At 44.8% G+C, this 14,659-nt stretch overlaps 2 protein-coding genes across 3 annotated transcripts; one reads left to right on the top strand and one right to left on the bottom strand.

Annotated features, from left to right (window-relative positions):
* Positions 1-2,606: 2,606 nt before the first annotated feature.
* On the bottom strand, positions 2,607-10,373 carry usp37 (ubiquitin specific peptidase 37). 2 transcript variants are annotated; one of them, XM_077616852.1, is made up of 24 exons: positions 10,202-10,373; positions 9,416-9,623; positions 8,909-9,059; positions 8,687-8,778; positions 8,408-8,523; positions 8,218-8,292; positions 7,999-8,087; positions 7,796-7,892; positions 7,524-7,679; positions 7,312-7,443; positions 7,083-7,206; positions 6,800-7,008; positions 6,612-6,729; positions 6,456-6,535; positions 5,692-5,850; positions 5,565-5,618; positions 5,315-5,453; positions 5,015-5,234; positions 4,771-4,934; positions 4,580-4,640; positions 4,386-4,501; positions 4,248-4,317; positions 4,036-4,174; positions 2,607-3,412 (listed from the first exon to the last, which is right to left on the bottom strand). In XM_077616852.1, exons 2-24 carry the CDS (start codon positions 9,587-9,589, stop codon positions 3,325-3,327), a joined length of 2,823 nt encoding a protein of 940 aa, XP_077472978.1. In that variant the 5' UTR covers positions 9,590-9,623; positions 10,202-10,373; the 3' UTR covers positions 2,607-3,324. The 2 variants fall into 2 exon arrangements, with proteins under 2 accessions (XP_077472978.1, XP_077472977.1); XM_077616851.1 differs by lacking the exons at positions 8,687-8,778; positions 8,909-9,059; positions 9,416-9,623; positions 10,202-10,373 and having other exon boundaries at positions 5,315-5,450; positions 8,408-8,521.
* A 31-nt stretch (positions 10,374-10,404) lies between these two features.
* On the top strand, positions 10,405-13,481 carry cnot9 (CCR4-NOT transcription complex subunit 9). The gene is made up of 8 exons (XM_077616855.1): positions 10,405-10,739; positions 11,059-11,244; positions 11,313-11,428; positions 11,532-11,641; positions 11,725-11,834; positions 11,917-12,015; positions 12,089-12,180; positions 12,774-13,481. Exons 1-8 carry the CDS (start codon positions 10,722-10,724, stop codon positions 12,940-12,942), a joined length of 900 nt encoding a protein of 299 aa, XP_077472981.1. The 5' UTR covers positions 10,405-10,721; the 3' UTR covers positions 12,943-13,481.
* Positions 13,482-14,659: the final 1,178 nt, after the last annotated feature.

Raw genomic sequence — 14,659 nt, 5'->3', positions numbered from 1 at the left:
TGATTTTGTTCTTTAGCCATCCTTGAGACCATGAAGTCTGGGTTTGCTCACTTGTGCATGTAGAAGAAGATGTATCCGCTACGGTCGCGCTCCAGCTGAACGGCCGCCTCCTGCGTGCGCGACACGTCCAGGTCGTTGTACGTCAGCCACGACTGCTTCTTCATGAACGCTCTGGACCTTGAAGAGCAGAATAAAATTATTTTATTTCCCAGGAAAATGAGAAGCAGGGGTAATGAGTTTGAAGTTCTTACGCTTGGGAACTCCAGCCGAGAGTGACGGGTGGCCGCGTGGAGTCGGTGCAATGTGATAGGAGGGTTAGGTAGCGGGGGATCACCACTTGTTGACCCAGCTTGCTGTTCAGAGACAGCTGGGCGTTAAAGCTATACCGTTTGAGGTGAAGGATGAGGACTCTGCAGGGGAACACATTAAAAAAAACAGGTTACAGGACCATTTAAATGACAAGTCTGGATCAACACATTCAAAGGTTTTTGTGTTTTTGTCTCATGACTGATTGAGGCAACAGTAACTGGATGACACTGCCATCTCACCCACAGTGATGAATATTTGCTATCCTCTTACGCGACAACTCACCCTTGCCACCGATCAGACAGAGCAAGTGCTTTTGTAAGAGGGAGAAATGACATTCCTGACCTGGCATAGCTCAACCACTCAGCGAGATTTTATTTTTAATTTTCCAAACTTACATTTCCCAAATAAACATGCCTGAAAACCTATTTTTTCAGTATGACATTTGAGGGTTCTATCTTAGTTGTTATGTTTCCCCCTGGCCTGCGTGGGTTTTCTCCAGGTAGTCCGGTTTCTTCCCACATCCCAAAGACATTCATGCTAGGCTAGCTGGTTCAACACTCTAAATTGCCTAACCCCATCTATGATTGGTTGTCCGTATCATTGTGCCCTGATATTGGCTGGGACAGCCTCCAGCACCCCCAACGACCCTTGTGAAACGCTACTAGCCTGGGTGTGCAGTTAGTTACCTGGGAAGTTTGCTGAATTTGTGCGTTACCGTGGCTGCCTTCCCATTACATTTTTCACATGAATATTCAATTTCCTCTAACTGTAGAAGCAAAAAAAAAAAGACGGCCTGTTATTTCATCACAAAGGGTTAAAGACAGAAATAAGTTGACATTGACTCACCCGGAAAAACAAATCAAGGGAATCCTTGATGGATCTTTCTGCAAGGAAGGTCGATGGATAGGTCGTTGAACTCCTCGCGCTTGGTCACCACTTCGCCACAGCTAGCAAATTTAAGATACGTTCATTTTTTTCTGCAAAATGCACGCGCTCGGGCCAGACGTTAGGGCTCACCATTTGCAGGTGTTGGTGTGCTGCACCTCGAACTCCATGTTGACGGCCACGGGGCAGGTGTAGATGCGGGAGGTGTCCGCTTCTTCGCCAAGATCCGGCGTCGCCTCGCAAGTCGCCGACGAGGTCGATTCGCTCGCGCAGTTTTTATTCATTTTCTCCACGTCGTCTTTCAGCTGATCCAGACACTGGCCGAGGAACTCGTGCGCATCCTTGGAAAGTCGTCAACCGGTTAAAAAAGCAACCGATGAGTTAAAACAATGGCTTCTCGCCGTCAAATTCTTACATTTTGCACGTTTCCCGAGAAACGTTCGGCAGTGGAGGAGATGGCACTTTTTACTTTCCGCAACAGGTCCTTCTGGATTTCAGGGCAGCCCACGTCCTTCTTGGCCAGAAGATGTGCAAAACACCTAGAAATACCGTAACAAGATCACGGGGTGGGATTTTTCTAGCATTGAACCTCTGGGACATTTTCCTGGGCGTGGAGTACGTCATGAGACAGTGTCAAGAAGAGTCTGTGGATCTGCACGCGGCTCTCACTGCAAGTGGTGACCTCCGACGACCTATCCGCCGGGCTGGTGGACAACTATTATTCCCGTGTTTTAAGGTCGTGACGGCCCACAATATCTGCCACATGCTTGGGTACAGACATGAAACAGAGGAAGAATGGAGTGAGGTAAATTCCAAAATGGCACTGTTCAAATTTTTGAAGTCATGTCAAATTTTTCCAAGTTTTAAAATGAAAGATCTTCCAAAAATTTGACTTTAACTGTATGCGATTGAGATCGCAGTTTCTCAAAGATGAACTAAAATTATATTTTACATTGTATCTGCCACGACTCAACACAACATTCTGGTTAATATTGCAAAACTAGAATACAAACCAGGAGAGGCCTATGTTGACTGTGACAAACGCAAGGTATTTTCTTCTTTTAAGACAAGCAGACAAATGTACCATTTTGCGTGTTGTTCTGCCCCTAGATGCTGCAGAAGGAAAGCTACATTCTTAGTGAGTATAACAGACTGACAGGTCAACATTTGCTTCCCACGATGAAGCCATGCCAGCAAGACACGTGACACCAACGTAAGAAACACCTGGAAAAAACAAAACAAACCTGCATTGATTGTAATACTTTATTCCTTAAATCTGCGGTGAGAATTCAATCAACTTGCGCACGGGCGCTAGAGTGGAAAGTGAACGCTGCCAATTCCGGTAGGACGTCGTGATTGGACTCTAGCACTATTGCTGTATGTATTTGCAAAAAGAATAAATGAGATGGAAGTTAAGGTTTGACTTTAATTGGGTATAACAACAGATCTCACGTCACCGGTGTTCTGCGCTTTAACCGGTCAAAGAACCCCAAGTCTCAATAAATAGAAAAACTCCAACTATAAAACAAAAATTATTAAAAGTTTGACAAAAATATTGAAGGGGAACAAGGGTAGAGCTTATACACACTTTTATAAAAGATTTCTCAGGAGGCACAAGATCAAAACTCAAGACAGGGCTTTTTTGCTGGAGCTCGTTAACACGGTAAAGCACGAAAAAAAGGTCACACAGAAATTGAACTGTGTCCAAAAAAAAGATATTGCACCAACTGTACCTGCTCACTACAGCAACCCTCTAAACTCTAAATAATAGCTTATCTTTCAATATAGTTCATTTTATAAAGCAAATAGAGGGATTTGGGAGAAGAACTTGACATCATTTGTGAAATTCTGGACGCTCCCCTTGCTGCTGTATTGTTAAATTTACAAATTTCATATTGATCTAAATTGATCTATAGCAGGGAACAAATGTAGACCCCAAAACCGAGAGAAATACGCTCCTCAAACATTTCAACTGGGGCCGTAGAGTAACAAAAAGTTGTTTCTGTTACGTGGTGAAAAAAAAGAAAGTCATTGCAAAAAAACACAAAACGCAATCAGTAGTATTTAAGACACCAGTCTAGTTACGTTCAGGCTCTTGTGTTTCCGGGGAGGGGGCGCCAAAGCCAAAGCTCATAGGGGCTGCAGGACGTTTCTGGCCAAGTCGGAGATGTTGTTGATGGAGGCCTTCTCCATTTCAGACAGCTGCTCAAACACGTCCCTGAAGATAAACGGAATATTAGTTTAAAAATCAGTCACAACTTCATCTATTGATTCCTGGCCACTTGTGTTCAGGGGCAGCAAAACTAATTCCATTGAAAGTGGGCCAAGTGCCCCAACTTCAGTTTTGTGTTGGAAGCTGCTGCTGTTTTTATTTCTAGCACAAAATGTTAGACGACCAAGATCAATGCCCAGGGAGGGGGGAATGCCTATTGTTCATTTTTAGCAAAAATACAGTCAAGTTTAAAATTACACAATTATAATTTTTAAAAAATATATTTTTGCGGACCCTTCCAATTGAATAAATTGAGAAATCGGAAGTGTCACGGAACAGTTACCAATGTATTTATGAGAGAACGCACATGTGCCTCTTCACGTACAAGTTTATTGAATGTCTTTTCAAAAAAATGTCTCATGACTGATTGAGACAGCAGAAACTGGATGACACTGCCATCTCACCCACAGTGATGAATTTGCTATCCTCTTACGCGACAACTCACTCTTGCCACTGATCAGACAAAGAAAGTGCTTTTAGTAAGAGGGGGAGAGTGGTCCCTTCTTGTTTCTAGATTATTTTGGTCTTTAGCCACCACCCTTGGGACCATGAAGTCTGGGTTTGCTCACTTGTGCATGTAGAAGAAGATGTATCCGCTACGGTCGCGCTCCAGCTGAACGGCCGCCTCCTGCGTGCGCGACACGTCCAGGTCGTTGTACGTCAGCCACGACTGCTTCTTCATGTCGTACACGTCGCTGATGTAGTGTCCTGACCGGATGCGAACGCGCCGGGTAAATTTCGGATGGCGTTTTGGCGACGACCGTGAGCGTGAGCCACTCACCCGAGGAGGAGCTGCTCCCGATGTGGCTGACCACGCTGATGAGTCGAAATGAGTTGGCTAGTTCCCCACACTGTGGATGAGAGACGAGCGGGTCTTCAGAAATGACGCTCTCCTAAATCTCCGCGTCGTGCGAGCTACCTCGGCGTTCCTCTTGAGGTTCTCCACCTCCGCTTCGGTGTACTCCATGTCCAGGACCTCTTCGTTGCCGGAATCGTCATCCGAGCACATGAGCTCGGACAGAGAATTGTTGAACTCTGCCGCGGAGACAATAAAATAATGAATATCGGCGCTAGATAATGTCGCTGTTGAAAGGTGAAATGAACTACTCCAACCTTGCAAGCTGAGCTCCGTGGCCCTCTTCAGATCGTCATCTTCTCGCAACTCTTGGGCTTCCTGCGTGCAAAGGCAAGTTTGCATTCCACTCGCGTCAACGGTCACGTTTTCGAATCATCTCCAATCCATTTTGACTGAGAATTAATGGTGACTCCCAGTTGAAATGAACTGATTTAGCAAAAAAACGTACATGTTCCTTGAGGCTCTGGGCCAGTGCTTGCTGCAACTCTTGATCCTCTCTTTCCTGATCCAAGTTGTATTGCTGGACCCAATCCATCTCCCCCTGCGGCGCCTGCGAGCTCTCCGGAGTTTGGTTCTCCTTGTTCTCGTCCATGGTCAGGTCCAGAGACACGTCTAAACGAGAGTGGTGGAGATATCTTAATGAGCACGCCAGCGACATTATTTCGCAGCAGGAAGCGCAAAATTTCACGTACCGCCAGGTTGTTTACCGTCCGTGTCCATCAGCTCTGAGCGATAGGTCAGTTCCGGGGAATCCATGTCCCCGAAGCCGGTGTCCGGGCTGCTGGTGGGCTCTATGTCCAGGGGGGGCGGAGAGGTGAGATTGGCTTCCCGGCGACTGATTTCGAGCACGGCCTCCAACATTTCGTCGTCGTTTACTTCGCTGTAGTCTGCCGCGTCCATGGACACGCCCATCTGAGAACGACGAGGAAAGTGGTTCTGTCAGAAGGAAAGATAAAAGCAAAACTGTCTTTTTTGGGGAGTGACATACTGACCTCCTCTGGCCGCTTGTCATCTTCTGACAGGGCCGCGCCGCTTCGCCTTTTGTGGTTGACTTTTCTGATCAGCTCCTCCTCGCCATCCGAGTCCACGAGCACGGATGTGTTGGAATTGGCAAACTTCCCTCCAACTCTGCTGCAAGGCAAATACATTAAGTTGAAATTCATTTGAGGAATCATTGGGTCACGACATTTCGCCTCGTCCACCATTAAGTCTCTTATCAAGTACGGTAACGTGAGAATTTACCGGAGTTGTGACGTGGATGCGCTGTGCGACTGTGAGGTTTTGAACGCTCTGGACCTTTAAGAGCAGAATAAAATTATTTTTTTCCCAGGAAAATGAGAAGAGGGGGGAATGAGTGTGAAGTTCTTACGCTTGGGAACTCCAGCCGAGAGTGACGGGTGGCCGCGTGGAGTCGGTGCAATGTGACAGGAGGGTTAGGTAGCGGGGGATCACCACTTGTTGACCCAGCTTGCTGTTCAGAGACAGCTGCGCGTTAAAACTATACCGTTTGAGGTGAAGGATGAGGACCCTGCAGAGGAACATATAAAAAATTTAAAAAAATTACGACACTGTTTACATGACAACGGGTCTGCATCAACACATTAAAAGGTTTGCTTGTCTCATTACTGATTGAGGCAACAGTAACTGAATGACACTGCCATCTCACCCACAGTGATGAATATTTGCTATCCTCTTACGCGACAACTCACCCTTGCCACCGATCAGACAGAGCAAGTGCTTTTGTAAGAGGGAGAAATGACATTCCTGACCTGGCATACCTCAACCGCTAAGTTAGCGAGATTCTCAGATTTTTTTTTTTATTTTCCAAACTCACATTTCCCAAATAAACATGCATGAAAACCTGTTTTTTCAGTATGAAATTTGAGGGTTCTATCCCAGGTGGGTCCTCACTGTTTGCATGTTCTCCCCTGGCCTGCGTGGGTTTTCTCCAGGTAGTCCGGTTTCTTCCCACATCCCAAAAACATGCTAGGCTAGCTGGTTCAACACTAAATTGCCTAACCCAATCTATGATGGGTTGTCCGTATCCTTGTGCCCTGATATTGGCTGGGACAGCCTCCAGCACCCCCCGCGACCCTTGTGAAACGCTACTAGCCTGGGTGTGTATTTAGTTACCTGGGAAGTTTGCTGAATTTGTGCGTTACCGTGGCTGCCTTCCCATTACATTTTTCACATGAATATTCAATTTCCTCTAACTGTAGAAGCAAAAAAAAGACGGCCTGTTATTTCGTCACAAAGGTTCACGACAGAAATAAGTTGACGTGGACTCACCCGGAAAAACAAATCGAGGGAATCCTGGATGGATCGGAGGGGCAGCGTGTTCTTTCTGCGAGGAAGGTCGATGGATAAGTCGTTGAACTGCTCGCGCTTGGTCACCACTTCGCCACAGCTAGCAAATGTAAGCTACGTTAATCTTTTCCGCAAAATTCACACGCTCGGGCCAGACGTCGTGGGCTCACCATTTGCAGGTGATGGTGTGCTGCACCTCGAACTCCATGTTGACGGCCACGGGGCAGGTGTAAATGCGGGAGGTGTCCGCTTCTTCGCCGAGATCCGGCATCGCCTCGCAAGTCGCCGACGAGGTCGATTCGCTCGCGCAGTTTTTATTCATTTTCTCCACGTCGTCTTTAAGTTGATCCAAACACTGACTGAGGAACTCATGCGCATCCTTGCAAAGTCGTCCATCGGTTAAAAACGCAACCGATGCGTAAAAACAATGGCTTCTCGCCGGCAAATTCTTACATTTTGCATGTTTCCCGAGAAACGTTCGGCGGTGGAGGAGATGGCACTTTTTACTTTCCGCAACAGGTCCTTCTGGATTTCAGGGCAGCCCACGTCCTTCTTGGCCAGAAGATGCGCAAAACGCCTAGAAATACCGTTACATGATCACGAGGTGGGACTTTTCTAGTATTGGATTGCACTGGATTATAAAAAAGGCACATTTCTGAATTTAGCAAGGTTGAAAACCAACCTGAGCAACGCATTGAGGGGCACCTTCTTCCAAGGGATGCTCTGCTTCAGCATGTCATTGGAGAAAGACGGGAGACTGAAGAGCGATTGGAGAATGGCGTTCATGTAGCAAGTGTTTCCCAAATTGGAAAATCTGTCAACCATTTACACAACGGGTGACACCATCAGAAAAAAACAGCCGTTCTTTGGATTGACAAGAAACTAGATTTTTACCCTTGCAGCGGTGGTTGTGACTGCGCCGGCGTGGAGGGTCTCTGCTTGTTCCAGCCGCTGTAATCCATGGAGGGCCGTACTTTCTTGAAAGGGGTGGAGTGATTGGGCAGCAGTAGGCTACGCTTGGCGGTGGGGGTCAGGGATGTACTCGAGGGCCTGAGATTTGTCAACAAATTGTTCACCAAACAGTTGCTATAGTCGAGTTTTAAAGGACATTTGCTGCCAATGAGAAAAATGTGGTTTTTTGACTTCTACACATGCAAAAAGCTCACCGTTCTGAAAAAGCGTGGCTCTGGCTGTAATCTTTCGTCATGCTTCGACTGCCGTAAAACGAAGAGGGCCCGAGGGGAGTCGGTGAACCGAGGGGAGCTGGGAGGAACGTGAAAGAAAATCCAAAATAACAAAAATAAACACCAGGGAAGAGATTAGCTATTTATGTTAGCTACATTATGTCAAAAAACATTGGAGGGTTTACCTAAACTTCGGTTTTCTTCGGCCTGTTTTAGTTTGTCCTTGCAGTTCATTAAAAACTTTCGAGAAGTGTCCAAAGTGGCTTTGTTGTTGCTTTAAAAAAAAACATATACAAAATTGTACACAAGATGAAGAGTTGTCCTACATTGAAAGACAACTCGTAAAATATTATCTACAATGTGTACGTCTATGGAGACGGCGTCTAAGAGTATGCAACTTTTACCTAGATGAATCATTTTCTTTGGGGTAGTCTTCCGTCAAGTCGCTTTCAGGGGCGAGGATTCGCTTTCTCTTTTCTCTACCCGGAAAAAAATGCCCGTCCCAAAAATGTTAAAATTGACTTCTACAGATATTTTGTTGACTTATTGTAGACATGAACATTATTTTCAATGCAAAGCAAATGTCAGCCCAACCGGTTCTCGGAAAGTGCGCTTCGTGTTGGCGTGGAAGTCGCTCTGCTCGGGCTGCGCAGAGGTTTCCGCGGGGTCGAGTCCTCCGGTCCCTCCATGCTCTGCCGCCTGGTGGTCATCTGTAAAATAAATTAAAAAAAAAAAATTGGGACACTTCTGAAAGATTTTTTGGGGAGTGAGAAGTGCAAATTGGGTCACTACAAATATAAAAACTTTTACTTTTTTAGTCAACCGAGATTTTAATTTTAAAAAAATGGAATTTTTTATTTTAAGACATCTCACCTGTCCTTCTGCAGATGGATTGCTGTCGTTCTTTATTGAGCGCCGTGTCGGAATGCTAAAGTTAACACTCCCGTGGGATGACTTTAAAACACCTTAGAGCATGAAGACAAAATAATAGGTAAATTTTGCTGATTTGACAGGACACCATTGATTTGCAGCCACTAATTTCATCAGAAAAATGGCTTTTGTAATGCTCAGATCACATTAAAAAGGGGGATTCACTTGTTTTTCCTTGCTTAAGCTTCTCCAAGTAGTCTCGGGTCTTCAGGGCCAAAGGGGGTGCCATCTTGTCAAGTGTGATGATGCTATTGTCTTTCAAAATCAGGATGATTCGGTTCATGTTGCATGTAACTTTCTTCACGTTCTGATACAACTGCGGATAGGAAATAGAATAATAACTTACCCGTCTAGTTCAATTAATTGCATGTAGTGATTAAAGTAACAATAGTAAAATAGAGAACAACAAGCTGAATAGGCATCAGCTAACATTTTTTTTTCAATACCTATAGCCCCAAAAAAAACCATAACATGCGGTCAGTGGTTTGATCACAAGTTGCACACAAATACATGTGCGATTTATGGTCTGGAAACTACAGACTTGTTAATGGTAGTTTTTCGGTAATTTAGTAAATCCGGTTAAAGTAGCTATTTAATTCACAAGCCACAGAAATGCACTTTCAGCACCAAAAAAAGAAATACACGCACTTAGTTGTGAAGTTTCAATATTACCTGGAATGTTTTGGGCACTCCGCCGCAGTTGAATCTCAAACACAGGTTAACTTTGTTATCCTTTTCCAGTATCTCAAAAGTGCCTTCCTTCCATCGCGAGGTGCCCAGTTCTATGCTCTGGTAGCGGATTTTTAACACGCCGCCACTGGAGACTTTAGGCACTAGGGTGGCCATGGCTTAACGATCACCTCGGAGGATCAGTGGAAACCTAAATAGACAACCACAGAAAATATAAATCGCCATTTTGAGGCACTTTCTCAACTCGTGCAAAACTACGCTCCCATACAAATCAATGGAATGAGAACTTCGGGTCGCCACACGGTAGCATAGGGGGCTAACATACCCAGTTTGCACGGGCAACCATGTGACACATTTACGAAAATTATTTTTGTCAAAACACAATTGACGCTAAAAATTGAGAAAAGGGAACCACTAGACAATCTTTTGAACCAAGAATTCCGGATTAATAAATAAGCAAGCGATACAGAAATGAGGAAAAAACACGAACAAACCACGACGAACCACTCGATTTGCTTTAGGAAATTCTAATTGCGAAAGCTCTGCATGTATTGCCAGAAGTTTTTTGGTATAAACGGGAAGAGAGAGAAGTATCCATTTCGGGGGCAACGTCGTCCTCAGCGAGCAGCGCCGAATGGATGGACGAAGGCCGACATTAGCACGTCGGCTAGTAAAGCTAATGTGGCTAACAGGCTAATTTGCCTGCTTGCCTCACTGAGGTGAAAACAGTCACCTCGTTTGACGTTGCATAGTTAAAAATGCACTCACCAGCTGTTGGCCAACACTCGCTGTGAACCGTGCAGTACCCTAATGGCGTTTCTTGAGAGCCCAAAGTTTGTTTCGCCGGCATTTACCCCGGCTCGCACGGGTTCTTGTTGATAGAGGCGAGGACTCGCAGAACGCAGCGGAGCCCGATGATGGCGGGAACGTAAAAATGCAGGCAGGAACTGACGCAGAAGTGCATGGTTTGCCGACGCCACTTCCCATCTCGCGAGATTTTACCTTACTCGAATTTGGCAAAGCAAAATCGGAGTTCGCGTTTTTTATGCGCGAAGAAAACGCATATTCTATTATTGGCGGTCTTTGCGGTGCGCTAAAACTTGGAAACTCGTGTAGTTTTAATATTTGTTGTCCCGTTACATTCCGCTCTTTGTAATGTAGTTACAACAGCCACCCCAGTGTGAGACATTAGCTGCTAGCTGCGGCTAACCTAAGCAGTTAAAACAACTTAAATCACCGTTATCGTTTCAATTCACTTTCCGAAGGATTCCCCACAGAGCTTGTGAGAATGCTGGCGACAGGAGCCGTACGTATTTACCTTAAAGATTTACTTAACTCTCCCTTGGCTATATATTATTACATGTCCACCCTAGCAACGTGACTTTATCACCACGGAAGCATTGCTCAAACATACCACTTTAAAACGGTGCTTTTCAATCTTCATTGCGTTTGTGCAAATATTTTACATTGTAAAAATAACACTGCACACTGACAGTATGCCTATGAACAAAGGAATTCCATTTTTGTTGTTTATTTAATGCAACAATGACTTCGCAGTGTGTTGCCAAATAATTTGAATTCACTTTGGTCACGCTGAAAACTTTCTGTGGTTTTTCGTTTCCCAGGCAGTCACCAACGTTACGGCCTTGGCCCAGGTCGACCGAGAGAAGATTTACCAATGGATCAATGAGCTATCCAGCCCGGAGACGCGGGAAAACGCTTTGCTGGAGCTCAGCAAGAAACGGGAATCTGTCCCCGATCTGGCACCCATGCTCTGGCACTCCTGTGGCACCATTGCTGCACTTTTACAGGTATTAATTCCTAAGTCTTATCTGTCAACCATTGCCAATATGTCTCACATCGCTTCTTCTCATTTTAGGAAATTGTGAACATTTATCCATCTATAAACCCGCCAACGCTAACGGCCCACCAGTCTAACAGAGTGTGCAACGCCTTAGCGCTTCTTCAGTGTGTTGCCTCCCACCCGGAAACAAGGTAATACTTTGAACTATGAATCTTGCATCAAAATAAAGTTTTTTCTTGGAAGCCTAAACACGAGAACCTGGAAATGTAATAACTTATTCTCACCCCCCACTAGGTCAGCCTTTCTCGCAGCCCACATCCCCCTCTTCCTTTACCCTTTTCTGCATACTGTCAGCAAAACACGGCCATTCGAGTACCTGCGGCTCACTAGCCTCGGCGTAATCGGTACGTAGATTTCTTATTTGCACGGGCTGCCTTATTTGTCACGTGGTGTACATTGCTAAACAACATCGCCGTCCTCCCCGCAGGCGCTTTGGTCAAAACGGACGAGCAGGAAGTGATCAACTTCCTCCTCACGACTGAAATCATCCCGTTGTGTCTCCGTATTATGGAGTCTGGGAGCGAACTCTCAAAGACGGTAACGAAACGCCCTCAAGTGTAGTCTGATGTTTATGTGTGATTGTTTGTTGTAACTCACCTCTCCCTTTTGTGTCCGCCAGGTTGCGACGTTCATCTTGCAGAAGATACTGTTAGACGACACAGGGCTGGCCTACATCTGCCAGACGTACGAGCGTTTCTCCCACGTGGCCATGATCCTCGTAAGTGCCACTCGCTACTCACGTCCGCAGTTAGGGCACGCCCAACTCACGTCGTTGCGTTTCGTGCGTTCAGGGCAAAATGGTTTTGCAGTTGTCCAAAGAGCCTTCTGCGCGGCTGCTGAAACACGTGGTTCGATGCTACCTGCGCCTTTCGGACAATCTCAGGTAGGTCGTGCAGGTGTGTTAACACTGCTGGAAAATCCACCTGATTTTCTGACTTTGGATTGATGGCATGTTTGAACCCTCTCAAGCTAGAGTTAAGGTCTGTTGTTGCAGATCCACAGTCAACTGAGTTTCTGGGTTTGTTGACGTGACATTCCTGCAATAGAGACGCAAGATAATGTCAGTTAAGAGTAGTGCTGGACAAAATGGCGTTGCTTTTAGGCTCCCTTAAAGCTGTCGGACTGTCCAATTAAGAGCTCTGATGATAGAAAAATGTATTTAAAAAATATCGTCCACCCCGTAAAAAGTAGATCTACAGTCGTACCTCTACTTACGAAATTAATTTACTTTTTTCGTAAGTAGAGGTGTACTTTATATGTAAATTCTCTAATTCGTTCCACGGTCATCACACAACTACCAACTAAACCCTTTAAAATTGGTCATCTCGAGTCACTCATTAGCATATTAAACATTTTGTAACCTGAAACTTTCGTACCTAGAGGCATTCGTAGGTAGAGGTACGACTGTACTTTGTCAGATGTACTATTAACTGAACAAAGACATGTCCTACAACCATGGGGGTTTCTTCTGTCCAGAGCCAGAGAAGCCCTACGGCAGTGTCTGCCCGACCAGCTGAAGGACAGCACCTTCGCCCAAGTACTGAAGGACGACACCACCACCAAGCGCTGGCTGGCCCAGTTGGTAAAGAACCTCCAGGAAGGCCAAGTGACCGACGCCCGCGGCATTCCACTGGCGCCGCAGTGATGTCCACGACCAAGTCGTCTGTACTATTTGCCTTTTTTGACTTCCCAAAATTTGGTGCTAAGATTGTCCGTGTAGTAAAGGGCTCCATGACATTCAATCCAGTCTAATTTTGTGAAGGTAATTGGGTCACATTTTATCATTTACACATTCGCCTTTGCTTTCTAACCCATATTTGGTCACAATAGACTCATTTGGGGCTATGAAGTCAATACTCAAGCTAAATTATGGCCAAAAAATAGCATACATGTGGATGCTGTGGACACAGTGGAATTCTACATGACCACATATTCTGTGTACCATGTATGAAATAATTCAGTTACGGTTAAATAAATGGACCCTTTTTTTTTTTTACAAAAACATGGAAAACTGTAAATACCTTCAGTGCGGATGTGATTGGCAGATGTCAGTCTCAGGCACATGAAGGACTGCAGGCTCTTTGTAAAGGTTTTGCACCTCATTTTTTTCTGCAGTTTCTAGTATGAAATAACACAAACAATGGCATTGTTCATTTTCAGATTAATAAAAACTTTGCAAACCCACTGTTGTTGTTTTTTTCAAATCAAATATGCCTCGTTAAGAATGTTAAAATGTCCAATTTAAAAGGGAGTTGTTGCGCACTATCTGAATTACATTTGGTCCATTTAGAAAATTGATTACATTTGGAATTGAGAGAAGCATTACTTTAGTGGGGCTTCTTTTTCACTAATAGCTTCCATTATCCTCCGACGAGATGCATTTGAAAGGAGAAATCTACTCGCACACTAACTTCCTGAGTACTTGCGCCATGTTCCTGCCAAATTCCCTTTTAACAGCAGGCAGTTATACAGCCTGTCAATATTGCAGTGCATTAACTATATTAGACTGAGCAGACCATTGGTTTGCATGACTTAAAGGGGACGTGCATTTTTCACAATTGAAAAAAAAAACAATTACCAGTTGGGGCTAACAGCTCCTTCCAACATTTCAATTAATACACATTTGAGCCAATTCATTTGCAATAATGACCATGAAGACAAAATGCAAATAAAATAAAAAAGATGCATAAGAGTGCATTTCTGTGACCGCTACAGTTTTAACATAAGAAGACTAACAACCTCAAGCAGGTGTAAATCTTATCATACCGTGAAGATCATAAAAGCCACAAGTTACAACCTCGGTGCCTTATCAAAGCACAGTACACAAAATTCCAATCCCGCTTTTCTACGGTTAAATCATTTGCTTCTATTGACCGCTAATCCGTTCGTACTGATAGTGCTAGCAGTGATCATTAACAACCAAAAGGACACCCGTCCCTGTCTGAAAAATGATAGTTTACTGCCAGCCTTTCACTACAAATGGATTGACTGTCTATGGCAATTGATGGGTCGCAATGAGATGAAGTGTTGGCATTCCCCCGTTAAAGACTGAAACGTACACTTTCCCATTGATGAACCAGGTCTGATTTGCTACATATGACAGATGTCTTAAATCTGTAGACAAATGCACTGTTTAGAAATAAAAGGTTGACGTGGGGTCTCAAAACGGTTCAATAACCTCAAAACACCTAAGAACGGTTCACACCAAAACAATCTGAGACCTGAATCTGTTCAAAAAAGCCATTTGACACTAACGCGCGTCTTGTAATTGTTGCCAGTTCTCCTCCAGAGCGTTTACCACACAGGGGTAAAATTAGCAAAGGAAGCACAGGATGCACTGAGAAGAGGGAGGGGCTGCAAAA

This window comes from Stigmatopora argus, chromosome 13 (genome assembly GCF_051989625.1).
Source record: "Stigmatopora argus isolate UIUO_Sarg chromosome 13, RoL_Sarg_1.0, whole genome shotgun sequence".
NCBI classification, from domain to species: Eukaryota; Metazoa; Chordata; class Actinopteri; order Syngnathiformes; family Syngnathidae; genus Stigmatopora; species Stigmatopora argus.
The sequence above is the reverse complement of the archived record's forward strand: the minus strand, read 5'-3'. Positions and strand labels throughout refer to the sequence as shown.

Coding starts and splice junctions, on each gene's coding strand:
- usp37 (XM_077616852.1), bottom strand. CDS start 9,589: ATGGCCACCCTAGTGCCTAAAGTCTCCAGTGGCGGCGTGTTAAAAATC. Junction 8,524..8,686: donor ATCCATCTGCAGAAGGACAG/GTGAGATGTCTT, acceptor TTTATTTTACAG/ATGACCACCAGGCGGCAGAG. Junction 7,893..7,998: donor CGAAGAAAACCGAAGTTTAG/GTAAACCCTCCA, acceptor CGTTCCTCCCAG/CTCCCCTCGGTTCACCGACT.
- cnot9 (XM_077616855.1), top strand. Junction 11,835..11,916: donor GGAGCGAACTCTCAAAGACG/GTAACGAAACGC, acceptor TGTGTCCGCCAG/GTTGCGACGTTCATCTTGCA. Junction 12,016..12,088: donor CCCACGTGGCCATGATCCTC/GTAAGTGCCACT, acceptor TCGTGCGTTCAG/GGCAAAATGGTTTTGCAGTT.